Source organism: Octopus bimaculoides, chromosome 5 (genome assembly GCF_046866305.1).
Source record: "Octopus bimaculoides isolate indiv1 chromosome 5, ASM4686630v1, whole genome shotgun sequence".
NCBI classification, from domain to species: domain Eukaryota; kingdom Metazoa; phylum Mollusca; class Cephalopoda; order Octopoda; family Octopodidae; genus Octopus; species Octopus bimaculoides.
The window spans coordinates 102,845,037-102,868,579 of record NC_142932.1 but is presented as its reverse complement, the minus strand read 5'-3'; the positions used below and the strand labels follow the sequence as shown (position 1 = coordinate 102,868,579).

The window sequence follows — 23,543 nt, the reverse complement described above, 5'->3', positions numbered from 1 at the left end:
TGCTTAGCATTTGAGGAATTTCTGATTGTGTGTAAATTATATGGCTGTAGCATATTTAATACATATCTATAGTGATTATGTGTTGATGCTGTTAAAAAATTCTGATGCCTTCATTCACGGAACTAGAGTATGTCCTTTATGTTAAGAAGTAATGGCAAATAGTCGTTAATGTACAGAAAGAAAAGTATCAAATTGAATCTTAGGCAAAAACAGAACTGAGATGAAGTGAGAGAGTGAGAAAGCTCTTTACAATGGTCCAGTCTTAGAGGAAACTACTGAACCAAAGGAGAGAGACAGTTGTAACTCCTAAGTGGTCAACTCAACTCAGAGGCTCTCATGTTGGACATAATATAAGCACAATACTACTTTTATTGAAGTTCTAAAAGGTATATGATGTAATAGAGCAAATTTCTGGCAGAACTGGTTACACAGAAACAACATTGGTAGTCACTGAGAGAAAGGAAATGGTTATTATGATTGTTTCTTAGACATATGAGGTATTGGAAGTTAGCATGATAAAACAATAGTTGATAAAGCCAAAGAGGTTGCTTTTTTGGGAGTGGATCAACTGTTTAGAATTTTAATAAATTGAGAAGGATAGGAAATAGACTTTCAGTCCACTTTTTGAGGATAATGGTGAGGAAAGTCAAAAGTATTCATCTTGTTGGGTTTGTAGATTAGTAGAGAAGAATGTTGGAAGAGTTTTGTAGCATGTATGCAGTGTAAAGCTGAAACTAAAATGAGTAATGACTTTGTCAGTGAGAGTCAACCTAGTTGAGAAGTGGTTGATAGGAATCTACAAAGTTAGTCAAGACTGTGATAGTAAAGGAGCAGAACACCCAGTAGTAAAACAGGAGATGAGAGGGATTGCAAGCTGTGAAATAGTGAAAGTATATTTTGCTTTCCAAATGGTCATCTTGCAAGAGTTGTGGTGGTCTTCTTATCATAAACAATGTTTTTCATTTGTACAGTACAGTTGCAAGTGAGCTACTAAGGGGTTTTGGAGTTGTAAGCTTTGGTGGAGTGAAGAATGCAGAATGACGAACCTTGCAGGGTGGTGAATGTAACTAAATTGTCTTAGATTTAGATTTAGCAGAGGTAAGACATTCATTGTACTGTCTCACTATTCCCTGTTCAAATCATGAGGTTTTATTCCTCCAAAAACAATAAAACAGTCATATTTGGGGAAGTAAGTGTTGTAGAGAAGATGCAGGTTCTGGCAACCCAAATTAGCAACAATTTGGATTCCACTATTTCTTCCTGTCATATCATTTCACTCACTTTTTTTTTTCACCATTTCATGCCATGCAACACATTGGTCTGGCCTCATTCACCATGTCCAATGTTTTCTTTAGTTCAACCCTCATCGAATTCTAAGAGAAAATGCATACAATTCAGAGAGTATTGAGTGTGTAAATGTTATTTATTTTAAAGCTAGTTTAAGACTACAACAGAACATTTACCAATAAAGTGATTCACTATTGAGAGTCAAGTTAAATTTAGGGTAAATTTTGAGTTGATTGTACAGTGTGTGTGTGTGTGTGTGTGTGTGAGTGTGGAGAGAGAAGAACTGACCCCTGTACTTAACTAGTACTTAGTTGATCTTAGAAAGATGCAAGGCAAGATTGACATTAGCAGGGTTTGAACCCAGAATGCAAAGAGTTTGAACAATTACCATAGTGCATTTGTGCGAGACTTTAGTGATTTTGTCGATCAATTGCTCAATGTTTCTATAAAAAATGCATTGTAACAACTCTTATTTTTTATCAATTATTTCTAAAATCAGTGGAGCTAACAATTAATAGCCATTGCTAATTAATGGATAATGCAGAATATACATTCAAAACATGTTATGTTTGACAGTATTTCACCAGGATGTTAAATAAGTACACCACCAATGTTTATATGAGGCCAGCATAAATTCAATTTAATATTTCTTCTACAACATTGGTCAAGTGGCTCAGCTAATGGTCATAACATCATGAGTTCAAATCCTGGACCAGACGGTGTACTGTGTCCCTGGATAAAGCAGTTTATTTTCCATGATGCTTCAGTCTATTCAGCTGTAACGAGAATTGGCTGCATGCTAGTTCAGTCCTCTTTCTCTCCAGCTGTCACAAACTAGATGTTGTGCTGGGTCACTGGTGAGAGACCCTAGAGGGCATCAATGTTTGCTTGTGATACATTAAGCCCCTTAAACACTTAGTGATAGCATGATACATGTTTCCAAATAGCATGTGGTTACAAGGGATTGCTGGCTATTAATACGACAGCAGCGAAACTTCAATCTTGTGCAAGGCTAATTTAAGAATAAATGAATAAAATAAATAAATGTAGAAAATAACTTATATAACAAAAATATGCAAAATCAGAATGAGGTTTTGAAGAATCCTTTTGAAAATTTTTTTCTTTTCCAAATCTCACATTTCACTTTTAGATATCTTTTTATTCCTGTATATTATCCTAATATAAATAAGGTAACAAGTCTTTCTATTTGAAAAGAAAGAAAACAAAAAACAAAAACATAGTAGACAATATTTAAAAAAACAACAACCATTAAGTCCTAACAATAAGACCATACATAACCAGTTGTGAATAAACTAAAGACAAAAAGTAACTTACAGCAAGGGAAGTAACTCTCAATAGAGTGTGTGTGCGTGTGTGGCCAAGTGGTTAAGAAATTTGTTTCACTATCATGATGGATAGTCCAGGTTCAATACCATGGCATAGCCACATAAGAGGCCTTTGGTAAGTGTCTATTACCAAAACCTTGTAAGCTAGGTTCTGAGTTCAAATTCTGTCGAGGTTGACTTTACCTTTCGTCCTTTCGGGGTTGATAAATTAAGTACCAGTTGCATACTGGGGTCAATGTGATCAACCAGCCCCCCCCCCCATTTCAGGCCTTGTACCTATAATAGAAAGGATTATTAAGGCGTTGAGCTGGCAGAATTGTTTAACATGCCAGGCAAAATGCTTAGTAGCATTTCGCTCGTCTTTATGTTCTGAGTTCAGATTGCACTGAGGTCAACTTTGCCTTTCGTCCTTTTGGGGTTAATAAAATAAGCATCAGTTGATCACTGGAGTCAACGTAATCAATTGATCCCTTCTTCTAAAATTTCGGGCCTTCTGCTTACAGCAGAAAGGATTACTATTATTATAGTTATGTAACTTCACATTGTGTTGTCCAGTACCATACCAAAGTGCTCTTGTTAACCCTTAGTAGTGAATAAAGAAAACATTATTATTATTAGCTGATAAGTTTGACATCTCTACTAGTCACACATAGCAAATAAACTAACATATAGAAGAAGAAAGAGAAATCAGCCATTCTTTTGTTTGACGATATACCAATAGCACCATATACAACAGAGCTAAGAATATGTAATACAATTAATGATCTTAAGAGATATGAGATTTATTATACAGGTTAAGAAAAATCACAAAAAATTATTCCAAATTAAACTCACATTGTACACGGTTAACATTTTTTTTTTCAGTAATAATTATTATTTTTATGGTGATACAGATGAACAAATTGAAACACAGTTTCATATCACTTCATTTGACACTTGTCCAGCTGTGGCAAGCACTGAATGCTTCGTCAGCTAGAAATAACAGTCAAATTACCTTCAAATAATACTCTACTGTCTAGGTAAAAGAAGACATGATCATCATTGTTGGCATACCTCCAACCATAGGTCTGTTGCACAAGGGCTGACCTAGGGCTAAACAACAACAAAGTGTGTGATCTCTTTTCAGTTCTCATTTGGCACTATTTTACTTTACTGACAGCAATGGTGACCTTTGGTTAGGTAATCAACACTGCAACTCTTATTCCTGATGTTAGGTGTCATTGTCTACCTATCTCTTGAAGAGAGAGTGAAAATCAGTCTAGTGTGTCCTTCCTCAAACCTTCGAATAGATTCAAAGAAAGATAAATAGAGATGTATTTGAAGGGAAGAGAGAAGAGCTTCATGTTATAAGATGTATCAAAAAGTAGCAGTTACAACTGTGCCTGTTTGTCTTGGATTCATCACAGTTCAGGACAAAATATGATGTAATTATTATGTTAAGTTTTGTTTTGCAGTAATATTTTAACTGCTAGTTTCACATTGAAAAATAAAGGGATGCAACTTGAATTTCACCTATTCTCAGTCAGACCCTACAGGAAGTTTGTTCAGCTGAATAAGAAGTAACTGAAATATTAGAAATTGGTATTTCATTAATATCTCATTGAAGTTAAAGTAGATAAAGTGCATACCAAAGCTATATTATATTTCAAAATTCTCACTTTGAAAACTTGGCAGAATTTGACTACTTCTATAATATTGTCTTGTTTTCACCTTAAGTCAACACTCACACTACATGGATTATTGCTCTTCCACCACAATAAGGAGAACTCGAAATAAAGAAACGTTGGCCATTTGATGCATCAATCATTTAGGTTCATCACAGTAAATCTACTTTCCACAAATCACTGCAACAAGTCCAATGAGAATTCACTGGATTTTCCATTTAACCACAAACGAGAACAAATACCTTCTTTATATGATAGTATGGAGTAAACTATACTCCTGCCATTGACAAACTATCTCTGTGTGAAGGGAATTTTGTTTTCGGTATGTTTGAGAAAGAAGGAGTGGGTATGACTGATGCAGTTGATCTTAATATTGAAGAACTGGAGAGCAGAAACTTATGAAAAAGAAACAGTTTCATAAAGTGATTATGTTTAGTGTGAGTTTTAAGGTGAAAAATAATAAAAGTGGGAAGAAGAAGTGAGATGGGTATAACAAGATGGTTTGAAAAGAGAGGCACAATATGGCTAGTGTATTCTGAAAATTTGAGTGTTTAGAGTATATATTATAGAAATATTCACAAGGTGAAAAGGGAATAGTGATGTTCAGCATGTGAGTGAAGCGGTTACATAGATAACTTTCTTTTAAAAATCAATTTAGGATGTCAGTGCATGGAGGTTATATTCCATCAGAAATGTAAACCCTATTATGGAATATTGTTTGAACAGTGTTTCATAATGGGGTTGTGTTTAGGCATTACAAAATCAACAGTTGCTGGGAGATGATATTTATATTTGTCCTAGAGACATGGCTTTGTATTGTAATGTATTAACAATATTGATAATATGAGGCTTTTAGAAAAAAAATATTTGTGTAGATGGCAAGTTCTAGCAAGTGTATATCATTGTCATTAAGATGCAGTACAATCTTAACGTTTACTAAGTGTTGTTAAATGTTTTAGTTGAGAAAATAATAACATATCTAAAATTCTCAGCAGCATAAAAGTAACATTAAAGAAAATCAACAAGAAGAAGCCACCACAAGAAACAGATAACAATACAGAATACTAAATGGTCATATATATATATGTATATGTGTGTGTTTATTTCATAATTTATGTATTAAAGGCCAATATAAAATTGAATGAGATTTTGTTTCTGAAAGCACTTGTCCTTTGTAAACTTAGAAACGTCATAGTTAAATTATTTTAGAAATTGGATCATATAACACTTATTTAGTAATAGTTTGGATTGGTATAAAATCGAAATGTGAGTTAGGGTCACTTCCTGCATAACTAAAGCAAGACATTGAAGAGTCAGTGCTCAACTCTGGATATATAACAGACCAGTGATAACTCTCTCCCTCCTATGTAGGATGTGTGAATATAACAGATACTATTTTCCAAATGATCTAGTAATCCTTCCTGACACTAAGGTGAATTAAGGCAGTATAGACTAAAGTGCTTGGTTTAAAAATACAACAAAACTAATGCATCAAATCTGATTGTACCCAATGAGCAAGTAGTTCAATATCCAGTTGATCTAAAGTTACTTCAGCAACTTTAGATATAATAACAATAGGATTGCTACATAATCTAGCAACAGATATTATTGAGTTACTTATGTAAAAAAAATAGAGTTAACTTGATAAAATAACTTCTAGTAATGGGTACCAGAAAATTCAGGCACCTAAAATGTGACCTAGTGTATTTCAAGTCACTTTTTTTTTCAATGGTTAGAATACTTAAGATATGATAATAAATAACTAACACACATCGTATGTTCTTTGAAATTTACTGCCAGTTGATTTAAGTTTTGATCAGGAGTTGGAGTATTCCAGCCACGCTTTAAATGTTATGTCCCACCCACTACTAGTAGAAGCAATATATTATGTAATCAATTCCTTTTCCTACTGTTCATTTTAGTATGTTTTATGTTGGTGTTCCTGACCAAGATATAAATAAATCTATTGTCCCAGAACATTAGAGAGCTTGCAAATGAAGTTAACTGAAACAGTTAATTTCAAAAGGTGAATCAGAAGAAATTTTCCCAGGTCCTATAAAGATGAAAGATTTTTTTCCTTTGGTTTTACATGATTTAATCTAGAGAAAGGACAGCACTAATAACCCTTTTCAGGGTCTCTGAGAATAGCGGGAGGAAGTTATGCTCAAGTGGCTGGGCCTGAATGCTTGCAACAGAGGGCTAGGTTTTGGTTTGGATTAAGTCTGACACTTAAAAATCGAAATAATTAGGGGAAGTTATGATCATCAAAATTCTTGAAGATTAGAAATAAACTCTTGACCAGATTCTGTATAGAGTGAGCGGGGTTATGAATAGATGGAGGAGAAGCAAGTGGACTTAAGATGGGATAAAATACAGAAAGTTAGGAAAATTAAAGACAGCGGAAGAAAAAGTAATAGACAAAATGAAACCAAACCAAGTAAGAAAATAAGAAAAATTAAAATTAAACTTTTATTAGTTACTAAGTCTAAGAACAAGTATTCCATAATTTATTTCTGGTTCTACACACACACATCTTTGCAATATTGCTTATGTCATAAATATGCGCCTGTGGGCCACTGAGTGTGTCATAAGCAAACCCATCTATGAGATATTGCTCATGACATTAACATAGACACATCACAATACTATTTGTGTCACATAACCCATCCAGTCTGTGATATAATGTTCAACACAATGTACAGAATATTGGCAAGTGTCACATGACGGAATTTAGAAGCACAAGAGTTGTTTTAATATAGATACAAGAAATGAACAAAGGAAGATGACAGTAAAATAAATGGAAAACAGCAAAAAAAAAACAAAAAACAAAAAAAAACAACTCCCCTCCACTTCCCTGTGTCTAAAACTGAGAATGTAATTAAGTTCAAAAACACGTAATTTCTGAGTCAAGATTCGACAAAAACAAAAGTCAAAAGATATTTCATCAGACACATAAAGATTAGATAACTCTGGCTAGGAATTTCTGACAAGCTCACAAACTATACACACCATTCATTCATTGCCGTTTTTCTTGGTTGGTTATGCTTGATTAGCCAGCTATTGTCATATAGTTTAATATAAATAATCATAGCACTTCTAATTACATAGGTATAGAATCTTAAGAAGTCCGCAACGCTAAATTGTAAAACTTTAATTGCCGTCTCTATTTTGAGTTGAGGAGAGTGACAAATACAAAAGAATGTAAACACAAATTCTGGATTTAATATATAGATACACACACACACACACACACACAACATCTCCCATCATCTCTCTCTCTCTCTCTCTCTCACATACGCACGCACACAAAACATACATAATCATATTGAAGGATGCCGTCTGATCATCAAATATTTCACTTCTTTATTAAAAAGCCTTTTTCACAAAAGAATTACTAACAAGACTGGCAACAATCTACAAATTTAAAACAAAGAAAGTATAATTAATTTTTATTTTTGTGATGCTTTTGACCAATTTATATATACTATTCGAAACAGACGAAATACCGAAGGATAATTATCATACATTACTTCCTCATGTGTGCATACACATACATACATACGAACGTTGTTTAGTTTTAGCCATCACAGCCAAGGACCTGTTGGAACAACATATATATTTGTTTATGTGTAGTGTTTATAATGAATATATAGAAATATATGAAAAATGTAAAGTTCTCCGGTAATTTTCTTTTATGTAAATAAATGTTTATGTTAATTTAAAAATTTGCCAGCAAAATCTTATAAAATAACAATGTTCTAAAAGATGTCCATGTTATATGTTATATATGAAAATAAAAAAATTTATATATGTGAATACGAGAGTGAAAAAGCGCATTTAAAAGAAAAATATCTGAAACATTCAAATAATTTTTGAAGTCTTCCCAAAAACTCAATTTAATAATAGAACTCAAAATAATAATAAAATGAAAAATAAAAACTAAAATTAGAAATGAAAACTATATATATATCTATATCTATATAAATAATCAAATATTCTTATCCTTATTTGAAAATAAAATTCCAAAATCATTCTAGCCGAGTTTGAAAGCAAAATAAGACGGAGAAGATAATCGTATGCGAATTGGTCGCTAACCAGTGCTGTTACCAAGCCGCTCTAAATTGGGTGTGTCTAACGGCGCGCCGATCAGATTGATATTCATAAAATATAGAGTAGTAGCCAGTCACGAGTGGATTAATAAGGGAGACTTTGATTGCAAGTTAGCTGTAGACGTGGGTTTTTTTTTTAATCTGCATCAATCCAAAGATGATTTCCTTATTTTCATAATATTATATATACATACATAAGCATATACGTGTTTAGTAAGTGTTATATGTATACACTAAATCGGAAGACGGTGCAGTCGAACATATAAATATATAAAGAAAGGATTAGCAGCAACAGGACCACAAGGCGGCGGATCAATAAACAAAGATGCTAAGCGGAGCACACTGTCCAGCAGTCATCGGGAAACTAATACAAGACCGCGCATAAGAGGGACTCACACTTGTAGATAAGGTCACAACCAAAAGAAGCGGACGTTATCTGAACATACATCACCAGTACACGCAGAGATCGAACAATTAACACCGTCCAGTCTCAGAAACATCATCGTAGCAACGAGACAAGGAGCGAGAAAAAAATAGAAACCAGCACAGCACAAGTGGCTATTAATTTCGCACGTGGTTGCAAACAACCAGATACACAGTAAGGAAAAAAGAAAAAAAAGAGGAATTGAATAATCATGACAGCTAGTTCGAATAACATAAGCAGAATGAGAGAGAGAGAGAGAGAGAGAGAGAGAGAGAGAGAGAGAGAGTGTGTGTGTGTGTCTGTTTGTCACCACACTAAGGTAAAAGCTATCAGTTTCAAAAATGAGAACAACAATATCAAATTATGTAGACAAGTTAAGCACAGGGGAGAAACCAGAGTAAAAGCAGGAAGTATTAACGTTCAAGCCCTAGGTAAGAGTGTCAGCAATGCTATCGAGAACTGAAACAGAGTTGTACACTGTTGTTAACTCACTGTCGCATTAAGATAACAACATTTATTTTAAATACAAGGTTACATTGTAAGAATGGGGTCATAATTGATATAAAATCGACCGTAGTATCTTACTGCTATTTGTTACAGGCGGCGTTCCGGAACAGAGATAAGTTTAGGGCACAAATTACACAGGTTTCTGTAATAAACACAACAACAACAACAATAATAGTTAATAATAAATGAAGAGAGTACATACGCTTCAACCTGATCGTCTGCAGATGAGCCATCTGCTCATGTTGTAGCCAGAGCGCCTGGTTTGCTATAAAAGATTTTTCACTCATCAATGAATTAGGTGTAGTCATCTCCAACATGATTAATTCTGTAATCCTTTGAATTCAGTATGCAGAAGGCCATACCTTAGAAAAAAGTATGCTGGCGTAAGCCTACTTCACATCTGACAGGTGAAACTGCCAAGTTTTGCAAAGAGTAGATGAGAATGAGAGAGAGAGAGAGATAGGGAAAGAGCGAGAGAGAGAGAGAGAGAGATGGAGAAAGAGAGGGAGTCAGCATCCAAGCTATAGCGAAATACTTTTCTTCTTCATCGGTGCTGCTGCAGAGAAGAGAAACAATAGCAATGATAAGGAAGTAGAGAGATGGGAGAAACTACTAAACACAGTTTTACACGGCAATCAGCAACCAAATGTCCAGAGACGAACATTTTCCTGCAAAACATACGGTCGATCATTCGATTTCGTTGATTTGCGAAGGTGGTCGATTTAGAATATAGTCAACGTATAAAGATAGACTATAGGTGATGTAAATGGAAGTTTAAACACAACGAAAAACACGCACAGATAGATGCAAAAGTGTTGTGAAAAAGGGCACTTGTCTGTTGATTGTAATGAAACAAATACTTGATTAAATGTCTTTTTCTCTGTGTACGTTATGTATGTATGTGTGTATATATATAAACACGACATGAAAAGACGGGAAAGTTGTCTAGTGTCCAGTCTAGTTGTTCTGTGGTATATCTAAGAGTCAATCCAACGAGAACACCACCAGCTGTTAAAGAGAGCCCAGTAGAGTGTGGTAGAAAGTACAGTATATAGACAGGCCGAACAGACAGTTAGGATCAAGACACAGCGCTCAACATACCATACAGATGGTTTGAGAGAGAGAGAGCTTACAAAAATAAATAAATACAAAATCCAGCTAGAAAACGAATGTCTGCTTGCCTATGATGCAGGCAAGCTAGAAACTGACAGACAGCCGTGCAGGCGCACACATACACAAACACATCAGCCCGCGCGCGCGGACATACACGCACGCACGCACCGCACACACGTACTCGCACTCTTCTCAGTCACGCAGTCCATAATTGGTCCACATTCCCAACAACCAACTACAATTATTTATACTCAGCCAATCGCAGAGCTGCTTTTATCGACGTTTCGCATCCGACTGTTATCTGTCTATATGGTATGCCGTGAACAAGAAGTTATTTTAGGTCAACAGTTCTGCTGGTACTATGGGAAGCAGCACTGGCCTAGTGTTAGCGTTAGTGAATGCGCACAGACACAGCTGACTTTTTAACTTTAACCACAAGCAAGTTGGCTGGTTGGTTGGTCGGTCGGTTGGTTAGTTAAACCAGAGCCACCCTTCGCTTGGCTCCCCTCCGCTCCATCATGTAAGCGCGTCGCAGACTGCTACTAGCAGCAGCAACAACAAAACCATCACCATCATGATGCTCGCCACCACTCTACAGTTTTAGTTATTTGCAAAGGCGATTTCTCTCTCCTATATACCTGCGAGATCAGCTGCAAGATATATAGTAACTAGAGCTGCCGCTATCTAGAAAGAAACATCAGATCTTAAGCATGCACATTTGCACACATTAAAACAAATACATTACGCCACGAACACACACAAACAACAAACCTTTTAGTATTGCAGTCAGTATCTCCATCAGCTGAGCAGTATCTGAAATCATTTCTCTAAAACAGTTTGATGTGTTCTATGTAGCGTGCACGCATATAGTGTATGAGGAAAAACACTAAATATTTCTAAATTAATTTCAATTACACACACACACACACACACACACACACACACACACGCACACAACAATATATAAACATTAATTTGTGATTGGTAAAGAACCCACCGCCGAAATTTGAAATAAGTGTTTATATACATGAGTATATATAATGCAGCGAACCTTTTCTATTTGAAAGGAACTTGAATTAAAAGTGTAAGGCGAATTAAAGGTATTTATTTTGAATATAAGGAAAAGTGACGTTATTATAATTATTTAAAAAATAAAAATGTAAAAATTATTTTATAGTTATTTTTGAGATAATTTAAGAACATTAAAATAAATATAATATATTAAACTGTTTCCTTAAATGTCAAATCCCCATCCCTAGTATAATATTAATATAGTTTATATTTAAAATCTCAGATGTGTGTACATGTAAATGTGTATATGTTTCTCCTACATTTTGGACACTAGTTTTAATCTGAAATTGTATCGAAAACATGTATTTGGAATTAAATATACTAACAGGCTTATCACAAATTTGATAATTGGATTTAACATTCACTGGTCGAAATCTACAAATCTGTTACGAAGTCGACCCTTAGTTTAGTAAAAAAAAAAAAAAATAGAGAAGAGCGAGTGGGCAGATGAAGTTCAGCCGGCCCCTTCAGGATTTGGACGGAATTAAAGATTTACAAGCCTACAGGAAAACTTATACGGGCCAGAAATAATAGTTAAATCTGTTTCATATCTCACCCTGCTGCCTTAAAAAGGGAAGGCTTCATCGGGTAATATTATCCTAGATACACAATACCAAAAGGAGTGGGGAAAGATAGGATGGCCACAGTTGGAATGTAAATCTGCTTAATTTGGACTGTCCTTGGGCGAAATATTTAAGACATTTAACACGATGCTTTATTGTTTCTGCTACACATTCATAAAAGTGAAAAGAAACTGGAGAAAGAAGTTTAAAAATTAACCTTATTAGCCCGTAGAATCGTAATACAGAAGAATCGGGAAAAAGTATTGATAAAGTTAATCCAAATGCTATTATAGTTAAATAAGGATAGTCATTACAATTGCTATGCTATGGTTCGTATTACCATGAGTCAGAGAAATAGATACGTCGTAGCGTACCGTGCGACTAACATTTTGAAACATCCTGTAATTCCACTCACGAGTGACAAATATACACTATCTCTGCTTTTATTATACACTACAATTAAGTTATTGCTGAATTATAAAATTTCAATGGTTTGATATATTTTATCGATGAACACAATTCAATGAAAGGGAGATAAGTCAATATTTTTCGGTCTTGCCTTGATTAGGGTTTCTTCAGTTTATTGATAATAAATAGATTATTTTGAAACAAAATATGAAGAGAAACACTTGCACAAAAACAGATGTATCTGAATGGGCTAGCAGACAATCTGTTCCGACACTATCAATAACAAATAGTGATTACAAGGGGGGAAAAAAAAGCAAAGGTGTTTTGTTAAGCAATACCAATTTATGGAAACAGAGAAGCTGAGGGTTTACCTCATTGAAGTTATTTATATGCAACGATTATCAAATATTTTACAGAGAAGCAAATGGAATTCATACGAAAAAAAAAAAAAAGATTTAATCTATCCAAATAACACGGGGGGAGGGGGGGTGCTGAAAAGCTCCTGGTTCTAAGTCTCATGAAAGGCTTGGTTGGAGACCTAACCCATCAAGTTTTTTTGCAAGGCTTAGAAAAACTGAAGAGCTGCTGCAATAAGTGTGATCTGAGAGGAGAATAAGCTGAATAAAATCATAATTAACTGATCCTCTTGTATTTTCTTTTTCCAAAGCCAGGAACTTTTCAGCACCCCCTCATGTGTGTGTGTGTCACTACATTAAATATATAATATGCAACCTGCTGAGCTGTCTTAGTAGCATTATAGGGCCCCTAGGCAAATCAATGCATTCAGCCCTACAGTATTTAGTTATTGACATCAAGCATGCATAGATCACGATTGGGATTATAGACCTGTGAGGCCCTCAGGCAACTGCCCAGAGTGTTCAGAACTTAAGATGGCACTGGCAACTTGTAAGTGCCAACTGGTACTAAAATATTGCAAAAAAGTTTAGAGTTAGTGATAATCCAACATCTTGATAAATAAAGATCAGGGATATGTAAAGATAGAGTAGATTTAATTAACCAAATCTTTATGAACCCTAGATATATTTTCTCTTTAGATTAGCCCTAAATACTTCTACAAGTACTACTCCTAAAAATATAAGAAGGAAAGGAATTATATACTAAAAATAATTAGATTTATGGAGTGGAGATATAGTAAAACAAGAGCGCTTCCTGCCATTTAGATAAAGGAAATGAAAAGCTAATTGCAGTAATGATTACCAAAAGTCACGTCAACAGCTAGTCATATTTCTCTTAAGAAAATGGGGAGTAGAATAAAGCTTAAAATGAAGAGATGTTTTAAAATACCTTTTTTTTTTTAGTTAATCCCTAAATATTACTGTCTCTCAGCAACAGTGGTGGTGGACACTGATAATTTAAGGTACAAGTGACTTTTTCCAAATCTACAAAACCTCCAATCCACACAGATATTTTGGTTCCTATTAAATTATCAAAACTTTACAAATCACAAGTTTAAGCTATCCTTAATCCATTATTAAATTTTAGACCATCAGCATAGGAAAAAAAAAAGAGAGATGCATTTTCTAAGGTGTAAAGTAGAAGAAGAGAGCTACACAGTTTACTGAGAGCTAATCACTTTAAATTCTAGCTAATGCTTGTTGTGTATATGAGTGTGTGTATAGCATTCATTATCTTTTCTTGATTGCAAAATGAATATTGGGTTAGTGAATTTTAAGATTTAATGTTAGTCTATCTTGAACTTAACCCTGTGGTGTTTTGTTGGGATTACATTTCATGAGTAATTACTTTCTTGTTTTCATAAGTTTAATTGAGACAACATTTCTCACAATCTCTTCTGGGGTGTTCTGGAAGAAAATAGTTTCTTATTTCTTTACTGCCCACAAGGGGCTACACACAGAGGGGACAAACAAGGACAGACAAAGGGATTAAGTCGATTAGATTGACCCCAGTGCGTAACTGGTACTTAATTTATCGACTCCGGAAGGATGAAAGGCAAAGTCGACCTCGGCGGAATTTGAACTCAGAACGTAAAGACAGACGAAATACCGCTAAGCATTTCGCCCGGCGCGCTAACGTTTCTGCCAGCTCACCGCCTTCTGGAAGAAAACAGTTTCTGTTTTATGAGGAATAACCAGAATTTATCACTACAAATATGGGATAATAAATTTATTACTACAAATATGGGATAATAAATCCAAAACTCAAGATTTCAGTTATAGAATGGTAGATCTTAAGACATTGTTTGTGTATATGAGTGGAAAGAAAGACTCCAAAAAGAGAAGACGACAAAAGGGGAGACGAGAGAAATGAGAAAAGGACATCAATATGAGGGAAGAGAGCAACATGGCAGGTAAGAGAAAAGGGCAGTGAAACAAGAGAGCAGCTAGATGAGAGTGCAATGATATGGAGATAGTGCACAGTGAGACATGAGAAAAGGGCAGTGGGAAGAGAGTATCAAGAACAGAGCAGAAAACAGCATGCTAAGAGAGTTGCAAGAAGGGAGAAGCAAAATGAAAAGATACAGCAAGATGAAAAAGGGGAACAGCAAGCATGATGAGAAGAGATTAAAACTGAGATGTTATCAGTAAGAAAGTGACAACGATGGAAAAGATTTCAGCACACAAAAATGAACACGAAAATCTGAAGGTTTTCTCATGAGTAGACAACCAAAACTTCAAATGAACCATCTTACCTGTGATGCTTTGTTTTTCACTCATACTTCAATAATATTCTAATGTCAACAGGTACAGGCATGGCTATGTAGTTGAGAAGCTTGCTTTGCAACTGTGTGGTCAAGTGATCAGTTCCACAGCTGACCAAAGCCTAGTGAGTGGATTTGGTAGATGGAAACTGAAAGGAGCCCATTGTATATGTGTGTATGTGTACTCTTGTCCTGATATTACATGATATGATGGATGTAAATAAGCAGTACTGTCATATAAGCAATGTTTATTTCTAGCCTTCCATGTAAAACATATCTGGCCATGGGGAAATATTATTTTATCTGGAAACAGGTGAGATTTGGTGGTAGAAAGGGTATCTAGCTGTAGAAAATTTGCATCAAGAGATTCCGTCTGACCCGGTATTCATGGAAAAGTGGATATTAAATAATAATGATATCATTTAGTGAAATATGAAGGTGCAAGGCTCAGTGGTTAGAGTGTCACGTTCATAATCATGAGGTACTGAGTTTGATTCTCAGACCAGGCTGTGTTGTGTTCTTGAGCAAGACACTCTATTTCATGTTGCTCCAGGTCACTTAACTGTACAACTGTAGAAGTGAGTTGTGATGTCACTGGTGCCAAGTTGATTCAGCCTTTGCCTTTCCCTTGAATAACATTGGTGTCACGGAGAGGGGAGGCTGGTATGCATGGGCGACTGCCAGTCTTCCCAAAACAACCTTGCCCAGGCTTGTGTCTCAGAGGGGAAATTTCTAGGTGCAATCTCATGGTCATTCATAACCACAGGGACTCTTTACTCTATGTAGAGAAATGAATCAAGGCCAATTATATAAAACATTTCTGACTGGTCATTTGCACACAATAATATGATGAAAATGTGTTGAATATTTAAGATAGATTTGAAAACTACCATACACAAATTCCATCCCCTCCACCAACAAATTTTTATAGGCGTGATGTAAATAACTTGAGCATTTTCAAAATACATAATTCTATAGAGTTTGACATTTTAACTAGGTGGAGGTACTACAAGTTTTAGGTTTAAAAAGAAAGGAAAAAAGAAACAAAACAAAACAAAAACGAAAAATAAAAAACAAGGAAGTGAGACAGACTGAAACAAATAGAGGATTGCAGGTTGTTTAAGCAATACAATCCTGTAGTTGGCAGAGTATTTGAGATTGTGACCTTTTAAATCAGTAGTCTAAGAACATATTTACTAAGTCATAACTCAAGAGCTATACAACATAATACAGAAAAGAACGACAGCAAGTACATACACTACATGTATATTATGCATGTAAATGTATTATATATATATATATATATACAAAAATAAGAGGAATGACCAGCAAATGTGAATTCCTAAATGCTAGAAATAGATGCCGAATCATCTAACCACGAAAAAAATATGTTCTCAGTAGAAAATTTAGCGACACAACAGACTGTAAACGAGCAAGACAAATGAAAAAATACTAAATTAAAAAACGATTAACCTACGTACCATGGTTTCACCTGTTAAAATTTACATAAGTAAATATCTGCAGGATCGTTTTTTAATTTAGTATTTTTTCATTTGTCTTGCTCGTTTACAGTCTGTTGTGTCGCTAAATTTTCTACTGAGAACATATTTTTTTCGTTGTTAGATGATTCGGCATCTATTTCTAGCATTTAGGAATCCACATTTGCTGGTCATTCCTCTTATTTTTGTATGTAATATAATTTTAATCTTCGGATTTTTTAATATGCTAGACCACTGGTTTTAATTGATTAATATCAATTTCTACCCTCACTAATAAATTTTAAATATATATATATATATATATAGGTTCCAACAGACATGTATTTATCTTTACTTAAGCACACACATTATATATATATTTTTTTGCATGGAAAAAGTTTGAAGATTCAGTGATGTTGTTAGACAAAGACAATCCGATGAGACTGGTTACTGGGAAAACTTCTGAATCACCGCCAGCCTTTTCCAAGCAAAAGTAAAATTCATGGTCTGTCTAGATGTAAAGAGTACTTTTTCACAGTTAATGCTTGACTTTGTATGCAAAATCATCATCATGATTTTACATTTTCTCCACCCATGCTAGCATGGATTGGATATAATTTTATGAGACAATGTTTTACAGCTGGATACCCTTCCTGTCAACAATCCTCTGAGCTGTTTTTTAGAGGAAGCAAGGAGGTATTGTATCTCTTCTAAAACTTGTCTACATTACTGATCATCTTATGTTGCAATTATGCACATAACATGCACTAATATGTGTTTGCTGGTCTGTAATATTTTACTACAGTTTTCTGACTATTTGAACCTCTAATCTGGGATATAGAATTTACTATTTTTAAAATTTAATTAAATATCATCAGTAATTAAATTTGCATTGCCTATCTCCCTATTTCTGGAATAATCTAAATAATTTGAATTGTCACGTTTGTATTAGTGACTTTGTACAAAACCACTAATTTTGAGGAGGAAACATTGCTTCATATATTGACCCTGAGTACCTCACTGGTACTTTATTTCAATAACCTCAGAAGGCTAAGCTGACCTCAGCAGGATTCAAACTCAAAATATAGTGCTGAGCAAATAAATTAATTTCATACCCAACGTTAGGGGGAAACTTATTTACACATCAACTACAGGACTTGAACTTCAGGAAAGCCTGTTTAGAAGGTGTATATTAAGTTAACCCAAATACATCAGGTGATCTTTCTTTCAGTCTTTTTATGAGTTTTATACATTAGATTGCAACCATGTTGGGGAATTACCCTCAAGGATTTTAGTCCTCTATCAATAAGTATCAATACTTATTCCATTGGTTTCATAAGGGAAGTAACTGTAATGGAACTTAATACCAAAAGGTATTTTTTGTTTAGCACACTGATTCTCTCATCCTTTTTTCAATATCCATACATATATTCTTGACAGGCTTCTGCAAGTTTCCATCTGTCATATTCCACTCTGTTTAACATGAAGTAATTGCTGAACACACTGCCTAGTGTGGTCAAACTTGGAATAACATGGTTACGAAACCAACTTCTTACCCAGGGAGCCATACTGATGCCTATGTTCCTCTGCATAAATTAGAAGTCATATTCTAATATATTTCTACAAGACATGATAATTAACTGTAATAATAAACATTTCTATTTTCTGGATTGTTGAGATGGAAAATACTTCTCATCTTCCAAGATTTCTTCAGATAAAAAAAGACAAAAGGAAGAAACTGCCTTAAATTCAAGTGGCCCAATTACAATTAGACTAAAGCCTAGAAGGAATTAACAATTGTTATCATTAAGAATGCATCACAAAGCAAGAAGTCTTTGGTGATGTAATAATAATACGGTAGTACTTTCTATATAACCATTTCATCTGTTTTAGAATAATGAAATAGGATCGGTAAATCTATTAAGAAAAAAAAAAAAATCTACTATTTAGGGAAAGTTGAGCATTTCTGCAGTAAAAGTACACAAACTGGTTCTGATAACCAGTTATAGGTAACCTACTTTATTTGACTTAATATGCGTAGGAAAGGTAGGAATGTCACAGTTTCCATTTCACCCTTCCCTAAAAGAGGAAGGCTTCATGGTTACCTGGAGAAGGAAATGTGAAACCAATTCTAGCAACTCCTTCTTGTGACACTGTGTTAAGGAATTAAAGGGAATTACATCTGGAAACAAATCTATTTTAAAAATGCTAAGAAAATGTAAATTTTAAGTCAAATTTTTAGAGAGATGAGGCGTCTTAAATGACTTTCAGATGCATAAAGGCTACACACTATAATATGTAAGTTATAGCACTTAGTGAATGAAAGTAACTCAGTCAGATGCAAAAGTGTTGTTTAAGCAGGTGGAAGAGAAAAGATTTTTAGCCTGGATGCTGACAAAAGAGTTTCCATTAGAATTGCTATCAACACAAAACTTATCTAAAACTCTAATTCTAACATGCAATAAGAGACCAATTAGTTTCAGGAAAAAAAAAAAAAAAAAAAAAAAAATGCTGTAAAAGCAAGCCAACCACTGTGTAGATATATATGTATATGTATTACACTAACTCAGTTGAAGTGTCTTGTCTTCTGAGCCACTTTGTGACCTCACTTGTGCTGGTGCCACTAAAAAGTACACACTGTAAATTGGATTGCATTAAGAAGGACATCCATCCACAGAAACCATTCCAAAGCAAACACAGAAGCTCAGTACAGTCTTCTGGCTAGTTGGTTCCTGTCAAACTGTCTAGTCAATGCAAGCATGGAAAACAAACATTAAGTGATTATATATATATATATATATATACACACACACACACACACACATACTAGAAGAATATCCAGCATTGTGTAGGAAATAAAGAATGCATTTGGGGACCAATTTATTGGATGAGAATCGATGTAATTCTCAATATATTTTGATCATAATGTATATATTATCCGTAACAAATATACACCTTTCGTTTTTAAGAAGTGACCTAGTGGTTAAGGTGTTGACCTTGCATTCATATGATCATCGGATTGGGTTCTGGACCAAATGGAACATTGTGTCTTTGAGCAATGTACATCATTTCACATTATTCTCATTTACTCAGCTGAAAATGAATACCAGGCAACTACTGGTGCAATCTTCTCTCCCCCAAGTTGTCACATCTTTGATGTTCTGCTAAGCTAAATGTGGGAAAGTGTCTATGTATTTTTGATTGCAACTACATAGGCATGTAAAATGGTTAGCAAAAGCATAGTACTTACTACCAAGTCATACTCACTTGCAAGTGATGGATATATATGTATCTACTATATTCATATGGTAGAGTTATACAATAAGCATCTTTCCTACATTTCTGAGTTTAATTCTAACATGGTCAATTTAGTTTCTTTTCTATTTTAATTTTAAGAGCTTGATAAATTAAACAGTTGTTACATACTGAGATAAAGGATGAGGTAAAAATGAGAGAAGATTTGTCATAGTGATTCTGGTTGGTGGCAGACAGAAGTTTAGTTCTATAGTATCACACAATGTAAAAAAAAAAAATTAATCAAGAATATAGCCTATTTGTTCATTAATAGAAAGCTGTATCTATTTCATAAAATGGCAATAATTTCTAAAGTTAACACAATGTCAAATGTTTGTAGGAAAAAGAGCATTGTCAATTGAATTGATCCTAGTATATTCCAGTACATATTTTATCAATCTTGGAGAGATTAGAGTATCCTATTTGATGGCATAAAAGATGCCTGGGCATATTAGGTGCACTCCAATTTCAGCAGCCCATATACAGGAAAAATGATTTTAGTGCATTAAAGCATGTAATGCTTAAAACAATCTCAGTGCAATCTCAAAGTATGTTAGCTGTAGCAGAAAACATTACTCTATATAAAAAGTAAGTCGGACTAGGTAGAATAAACCATTAGGAGTAAAATTAAGTCTATTGCAAAGAATATTACGGACAAAATTAGCTTATGGGAGGTCCAACTTCACATATAGGACCTGGGGGTAATGTTTTTGAGACTTTTTTTTGGTGGTGGAGGTAAAAGTGTGTTTTATCTGTTATCAAATATCGTAAACTGACAGGATTTGAACTCACAATTATAAAGGGTCCAAACAAAATACTATCAGCTATTCAATCCAGCACCACATCAAATATGTTGTGATTGGTGTTGCAGTAGATTTGTATGTATTCAAACCTTACAAAAGGTGGATTTACCTTCTGATGTCAAAACAATGTGCACTGGTAGCATCTTGAGTTCAAAAGAACTAGATGGAGGGGATAAGATTCATTATAATTAGTTAATAGTCACTGTATTGAAAAGAGGTCTTTGATTGGTTGAGAAGCTCACTTTGCAGCCATGTTGTTTTGGGCTCAGTCTCACTGTGTGATACCCTTGGTAAATGTCTTCTATTATAGCCCCAGGTCGACCAAAGCCTTATGAGTGGATTTGGTAGACAGAATCTGTATGGAAGTCCATTGAATATATATATGTGTATGGGTGCCTGTCTGTCTGTGTTTGTTTCACCCAGTATTTGACAGCTGGTGTTGGCTTGTTAACATCCCTACAACTTAGTAATTCTGCAAAACAGACCAACAGAATAAATACCAGAATTAAAAAATAAGTACTGAGGTTGATTTTGTTTGACTAGACTCTTTAAGGCAGTGTTCCAGCATGGCTGCAGTTCAATGATCGAAACTAGTAAAGAGTAAAAGATAAAATGAAGATTTAGGTATAGATTCTATTTGGCCAATTCCTTGAGAACATTGGAAAAAGGGAAACCAGAGAGCTAATGCCTGAACAGAGGTACACCTTCATTATATAGTGGGGAGCACATGCAGTTTATGATGATGTGAAGTCAGCTAGTTTGTTCTTTGCAGTTATTGCAGAGAAATCCGAGAGCTGGCCAGAACTGGCATGAATCATGATGCATCATGTCTGAGAGTGCTGTGCATGTTGCAAAGGTGAAATCACAAAATTCTTAAAATAAAAAGACCATCTAGATCTATGAGGGTTGCAGTTCCTTGCCACAACAATCCAGTCCCTTTCATCATCTATTATATACTGTGTAAACCTCCAGACTCATGTACAGAGCCCCCAAAACACCACTATAACATATTTTAAGACCACTATACCTCTCACTACATCCAAAAGACATATAAAGAATACATATATACATATACACATGCTCAATTTGTAGCAACATCAATAAACTCATTAGCTCCAAACACTCCTATGCTGTGATAAATGCAGAAAAACAGAAATTGCTGCGTTTTAACTGGCTGTAAATAATTTACCTACTACCAAAGAAACTACATGCTCAGAATGGCCTATGTACCCATATAACAAGCAGTCTTCAAGAAGGTATGGCATTTGGAGTGCTGGATCTGAGGATAGTATCCAGTTATTTGATTGACTAATTATATACCTTACACTTGTTGGATCAAAGCTAAACAAAACAAAAAATTAAAAAAAAAACATACAAAAACTCACAACAACAAATGTATAACAATGTCTCCTACAAGTGAATATTTCATTTGGAGACAATATAAATAAGGAAGCAAATATAACAATGAATAACAATATATGTTCGTTCATATCTGTTTACAAATTACATCTTAATAAAGAACACCAAATAAATACAATAGTTTAGTTACACACACACACGCTTAAAATCGACGTAACATGCTTACACATATATTTAAAGTAGTAAATACACAATGTATAAAAGCTGATACAAACATGCCATACACATATGAAGCATGCAGACAGTAAAATAAGGCAGCATTAAAAATAAAATTTCATAAAATAAAATAAATGCCATGATTAGAGAACTGTAAATTCTCTGACATAGTTGTTTTGAAAAAAAATAACTAACTGCAGGTTGTTTCACACCTATTTACTTTTCCAAGTTAATATTTCTGTTTTTTTTTTTTTTTGTTTTTCTCTTTTAAATCAATTGCTTTTGAAGTTAGGTGTCCTGCCTAACATTAAACTTAGAGTGCAGCCTGTTGTCAGCCAAGCAAGCAACTGAAATAAACAGAGTTATGTGCCTTGCTCATAGTAGACTCAATGGTTAATAATGACTGATGTAGCAATAGGAGTGTCTGGTTTAGGTACATATCAGTAACATGTTTGGTTGACAGACTTTTTCAGAATCAATAAAAAGTAATTAGGGTCTCAGACAAAACTAGCATAGAATCCTTATGGTATATACTAATATTTGCATGCTTGTTATATTTTGACTACATACAGTATAGCTATTAAGAAAAAAAATCCTAAAACCTTAAAGTGGACCCTTTCCTGTTTTATGGAAAATCATTCATCATCATTTAGTGTCTGTTTTCCAAACAATTTCATTTTACTACACTGAATAGATAAAATAATTAAATTCAGAATTAACAGTATTTTAAAATGAAATAACTACATAAAATATAACTTGTATAAAATAATATTTTGAACAAAAATTTTCAGAAGAAAAGAACAAATTATACTTTTTTGGTGTGTATTTTTTTGTTTTACCAAGTCTGTGTTGAGTAAAGGTCAGTTTTTCACAAAAATTGGCACCAGCCATCTACTGCAGTAAAATGTAGAATACAAAAAGTGCCAATTTCTACTTTCATATAGTAACAAGTTGAAGTAAAGATAAACCACTTCATTTATAATCATTATTATTATTGTTGTTAATGTATTCAGACAATGACCTTAATCAATATATGTGTTTTATTCACATGGTCGTTCTGTAGTACCCAGGAAATAGTGAAAATGGGTGCTAGGACTTACAGAAAGATATTATTGTATACAACTAAGGTCCACAAATAATAAGTTTATACAAATAGACATTAAACCTTAGGCAAGTAGAGATGCTTTTTCTTTTTTACCTGAGGTACCCAACCCAATGCTT

At 34.3% G+C, this 23,543-nt stretch overlaps 1 protein-coding gene across 28 annotated transcripts in view; it reads right to left on the bottom strand.

Annotated features, from left to right (window-relative positions):
* Positions 1–23,543, bottom strand: part of LOC106873196 (dual specificity tyrosine-phosphorylation-regulated kinase 1A) — a 400,225-nt gene that overhangs the window by 82,459 nt on the left and 294,223 nt on the right. For 4 of the 28 annotated variants that reach the window (XR_016241993.1, XR_016241994.1, XM_089352799.1 and 1 more), the window contains exon 1: positions 9,540–10,927. The exons of 16 other annotated variants lie outside the window; for them this stretch is intronic. Coding sequence is in view for 4 of the 12 variants with exons in the window: in XM_089352799.1 (XP_089208925.1) it covers positions 9,540–9,654 (115 nt within the window). In the remaining 8 variants the exon portion in view is untranslated. Of the gene's footprint in view, positions 1–9,539; positions 10,989–23,543 lie in introns of those variants that run through there. 8 more of the 28 variants (XR_016241991.1, XR_016241992.1, XM_089352801.1 and 5 more) reach the window with 5 other exon arrangements.